The sequence below is a fragment of the Arvicola amphibius genome, chromosome 8, assembly GCF_903992535.2.
Source record: "Arvicola amphibius chromosome 8, mArvAmp1.2, whole genome shotgun sequence".
NCBI classification, from domain to species: domain Eukaryota; kingdom Metazoa; phylum Chordata; class Mammalia; order Rodentia; family Cricetidae; genus Arvicola; species Arvicola amphibius.
The window spans coordinates 93,323,627-93,329,108 of NC_052054.1; the positions used below are offsets into that span (position 1 = coordinate 93,323,627).

General features: G+C 36.3%; 1 protein-coding gene across 1 annotated transcript; it reads left to right on the top strand.

Moving 5' to 3' along the window:
• The first annotated feature begins 398 nt into the window (after positions 1 to 398).
• LOC119821298 (60S ribosomal protein L27-like) lies at positions 399 to 853 on the top strand. The gene has a single exon (XM_038340250.1). It carries the CDS (start codon positions 399 to 401, stop codon positions 807 to 809), a length of 411 nt encoding a protein of 136 aa, XP_038196178.1. The 3' UTR covers positions 810 to 853.
• The last annotated feature ends 4,629 nt before the right edge of the window (positions 854 to 5,482 follow it).

Sequence of the window (5,482 nt, forward strand, 5' to 3'; positions counted from 1 at the left end):
AGATGTGAAGGTATAATTTATTTACAGTATTCAATGAATAAACATTGTATTGATATTTTTCATTGTGAAACAATATATTAATAGTTATTGGGATTATAAAGTATGCTATGCAAACAAGATTTTCTGGTTCATAACATATTAATATTAAAGAAGAACTTAGTAATACTTTATTTATGTACCTTCATTTTATATAAAGAAAAATCAGACTTCCAAGATCTAAATTGCAAGCCTAAAAATACTGACTAAAAGAACTATGACTAATATTTGGTCTACCAGCACATCAGTTAGTCTGCCTTACACTTTAAGATTCTCCCTTACCAACTGCTATTGTTAAGACCATAAGAACACAAGACTGTGTTCCTTTCCTTTCTGCTGGGAACCAGAGGCTTTCTGTTGAAATGGGCAAGTTCATGAAACCCAGGAAAGTGGTGCTCGTCCTGGCTGGACGCTACTCCGGACACAAAGCCGTCATCGTGAAGAACATTGATGATGGCACCTCAGACTGCCCTTACAGCCATGCCCTGGTGTCTGGAATTGACCGCTATCCCCAAAAAGTGACAGCGTCTATGGGCAAGAAGAAAGTTGCCAAGAGATCCAAGATCAAGTCCTTTGTGAAGGTTTATAACTACAACCACCTGATGCCCATAAGGTACTCTGTGGTCATCCCTCTGGACAAAACTGTTGTCAACAAGGATGTCTTTAGGGACCCAGCCCTGAAACGCAAGGCAAGGCGGGAAGCCACGGTCAAATTTGAGGAACGATACAAGACAGGGAAGAACAAATGGTTTTTCCAGAAGCTTCGCTTTTAGATATATTTTTGTTTACATCATTAAAAGTTTAAAAAACAAAAAAAGAACACAAGACTGTGTTCCAAAGATGATATGATATTTAATCATGCACAAAGAATTAATTATTAAGATGAATACAATATAATAATGATTTTTATAAAGTTGATATGAAAATAAAATTAGAATTTTAAGAGTTAATGCTTTATCTTATACAAGTGTAATATAATTATCTAGTAAAAGTATATTTACGATGGTCAAATATTGGTATTTCATTAAAAAATAGAAAGTCCAATTCTTTGTGCTTGATTCCTAGAAAATGCATAGCTTGTTATATACATATGTGTTAAAGAAGTAAGAAAATAAATGAACTTCTTAAAAATGTATTCAGTTTTGTCTTTAAAAATTGATTTTACTAGTTCAAAATCCCATTGAGCTCAATTCCAGAAAACACTGGGAAAATTATTTAGATTGTAGTATGGAGCAGGGGGCCATGTTCCTGCTGCCCAGCTCCTGGCCTCCTGGCTAGCTTATGCCCCGAAATAACAACACACAAACTGTATTCATTTAAACACTGCCTGGACCATTAGTTTCAGCCTCTTATTGGCTAATTCTCACATCTTGCTTTAACCCATATTTAATAATCTGTTTAGCACCACGAGTGGTGTCTTACCGGGAAAGATTCAGCATGTCTGACCTGGCGGCTGGCTCCAGAGAGGAGAGGCATGGCAATTGACTAACTTCCCTTCTTCCCAGCATTCTGTTCTGTCTACTCCACCCACCTAAGGGCTGGCCTATCAAATGGGCCAAGTCAGTTTCTTTATTAACCAATAAAATCAACACAAACAGAAGACTCTCCCACATCATTAGATAAAAAGCTCTATCTTCAGAAGCATTTCATATTTACTGGAAAATATAGTGGGCAACTCCAGCATTTTAGTCAGAAATAGAAAGTAGAAAACCATTTGAAGTTGATACATTAGATGTTAGGAAGTCAAGTGCTCCAGGTTTTAATGTCATGTAAGAAGACTCCTCCTCATCTAACTCCTATTAAATAAGTTTAAAATATTTTATATGTATATATAAATATATATGCATGCAAGCAGATACACAGTGAGATCATTTGAAAGACATACAAATTATCCAATTGGTAAGATTTATACCTACCAGACAATAAAGTTAAGTATTAGTGACATTGGTCAAAAATGTTACACAGAACGTATAATTTAAAACATTCAGTACTTTCTTTCTATGTTCTATTCAATACCTCACATAACTTCACTAGACAAGTGCTATAGAGACTTCTTGGTTGACTGACTCCACAGGTTTGATGGCAGTATCATTCAAGATTTGTTTTTTATTCTGTGATTCCAACTGCACAACTGTTGAAATAATACAGTTTTTTTTTCAAAATGTATGTATGTATGAATTTATGCATGCATGCATGCATGTATGTATATATTTATCAGCATTCAGCATTTGTTGTCCTGAAGAGAACTAGGTATTAAACATGATACCACCTTCCATTTCTTTTATTGTTTAGTTTCTTCTGCTCTGGCATTGTGTTGTTTTATTAGTTACATAATTTTAGTGACAAATTTTGTAATCCTTGGTTAACAAAAGTGATCAAATAATAGGACAACAATTTTATTAATATAATATTTATTAATTTTTAGTACTTCATACATGTATACAATGTGTTTTGATCATGTTCACCCCTTAGTCTTCTATGCAATTCATTTTAGATACACCTTCACACCTTCTCAACCCAACCTCATATCTTCCTTTTCAAAATAGAACCTTCCAAGTCCAATTTGAGTAATCAATAAATTCATTACCATAGGGCCATTGCTGGAGCAGTCAACTCACCATGGGTCTCACCCTTAAAGAACACTTACTCTCTCTGCTACAGAAGACATTACCTTGCTGCAGGTCTTCATTTAATAGTGGGGGATCCTGTACTCCTTTGCCTTCCATTCTAGATGTTGAATGGCTTGATCTTTTGCAGGTCTTGTGTTGACAAACAACTGCTGTTGTTGAAGTCATGTATACAGTGGTTCTGTCATGTTCAGAAGACATTGCTGACTTGGGTCTTTCTTAACCACTGGCTTTTACAATTGCATACTCCTCCTTCCAAAAAGGTCATAGGCCATTTGATAGGTTGTCATTTAGAGGTTCCATTTATGACTGAACCCTCCAATCGATATTTATTTTCACACTTTGACAATTTTAATATCAGAATGTATATTTCATATTACAGAACATGGGGAAATTATTTTGAATAAACTCTTTAGCTCATGATGGTTTCAAGTTTATAAAGGTTTCAGTTCTGGTCAGCAACTGCATCTGAAATGAAAACTGACAGTCAAGAGTCCTTATTTTCTAACCACAGGGTACTCTGTGGGCCTTGCTCAAGACAGCAGAGCTCATCAGAGACAGACATTCAACTTATGCGTCACAGAGGTGTTCTTGAAAAGCATCAAACTTCCACTCATCTGGAAGATATTGGCTTTTCTTTCTGTTTAATTCTTGTTTAATACCTGATATTTATTTCATGGTTTACAAACTCTCAGTTGCTTTAAAAAACAAAGCATTACCATTTCTACCAATCACTGACCACATGAAAGCTTCTGTTCTTCTTCCCTGCTGCATTTGAACTTGGACTTTTCTTCCTGTTCTTTTGTGCTCACAGAAGATCTTCATCAGGATGTTTGCTCTTATATGAATTTTGTCCACAACTAGCAGCATGAATACAGGACAGTTTCTTTCTCTGTGCAGCTCATCGCCACCAGAGGTACCCATTCTGTTCATCAGAACAGTGGCTTTGTTGTGAAGAAGCATTTAGGTTGAGGACATTAAACTGGAGCACGATTCCTTTTTCTATTACACATGAACTGGGCTGGAGATGCAGCCAAGCAGTAGAGACCTTGCCCAGGATGTGGATGCACTAGATTCAACACTTCCCCACTTTACCTAAGAAATGATGTGCAACTTTTAACAACTTTGTTCCAGTATAATTGTTTCATAGAGCCACATATTATTCACTGGTTAAAAACAATTTGCCTACAACCTTTAGTGTAAACTTCCAATAAGTAAGTGAAACACACTGGCCATTTATTTTCTTTCAATTTTAAATTATTATTTATATGGAGTCTTTCTGAATGTGTGTCTGTGCATCAGTGTGTATACCAGGTACTCACAGAGGTTGGAAGAGATCATCAGAGGTCCTGATTTTGAAGTCACAGACAGCTATGAGTGCTACGGACTGAACCACTCCTTCTTAAAGAATGGTTATTGTTCTTAACCCCTGGACCATCTCTAGCAGTCATTGGAAAATTTCAAACTGTGGAAGCCATACACCAAGTAATCTGCCAGATACCAATGCAAGTTAAAAATTTTACACATTCACAACAAAGTTGTATATTAAGGGAAATTTTAAAATTTCCTCTTATGTGAGTCTCCCATCTCACCAGTCTCATAACTGTACTGAAGGAAGTCTTATAATCCAGCTTCATTTTTTTTTCTGGATAATATATCTTATTTGGGTACCCATTATACAGCCATCATGATTGTGCTCTCATGGGTATAACCATTTATAGGCAAGTGGTTCACATTCGCAAATCCATTGTCTGTCGTAGACTCTTCGCCTATTAAGACTACTGAGAGACACAGGTTGTCATATGTTGCAACTACTGCCACTACTATGTAGTCCTGCCATAACCCTTACCTGAACTGCAATATCATTTCAAGAAGGAAAAACACAGATATAAAAAACCTTCATTCTGAAATGGCTTAATTTTTCATGCAGTTTCGTTTGCAAGTTGGAAGACTTCACTCCTCTCATTGCTTCCTATCTGACTTCCTTTGGATATGTCACTGCTTAACCTGTCAAGACTTCATGGATGAACAGAATTTCAAGAACTCCACTCCTGTGACTATTTCCCTTCAGAATTTCTCTAAACAGTTCACTGACTGGAAACTAAGGAGAAACTGTGACCTCAGACTCCAACATTATGATTGAACTGTGAACAGGAAGAGTAACAAAAATGGAAACATAAAAATTGCAATTATGGCAAGGCTGGGGCAACTGGCTAGCAATTAGTAGTATAATCATGCAACAGCAACAGATTTCCTTAAATTTACAACAAAGGGGGTGATGAATAAAGGGCTGTTATAAGTCATCTCAATAACTAAGTAAAATTATAATCTTTTGATTTAAAGATAGGCACAGATGCACAGATGACTCAGAGGTTAGGAGCACATCTTAATACTCCTCCAGAGGACCCAGGTTTGAGTCCAGCAAACATATCAGGTGGATCACAAATGACCATGACTTCTGCTCCAGGAGATCAAATGCTTCTGGTCTTCCCAGGCAACTGTGCTTACATGCAAATATGGCCACCATATCATTAAAAAATAAATACATATTAAAAAATAAAATAAAGACCCTCAGGATTGATGTTTTGTTTGCAGACAATGAATTTGACTTAATAACGAAAAATTATGCAAATGAAAAAAAGTTGACTATAAGGCTCTTCATATAAATTCAGAGGTGTAATTAGGAATCCTCCCGGTTCCACATAAGTTTAATGAAATTCAGGCCTGACATATCAGAGACTCGTTTCCATATGATGAACACAGAAGTTGAGGAAAAGATGCAACACATGGAAGAGCAAGCCACAGAGCTGCTATCCTTT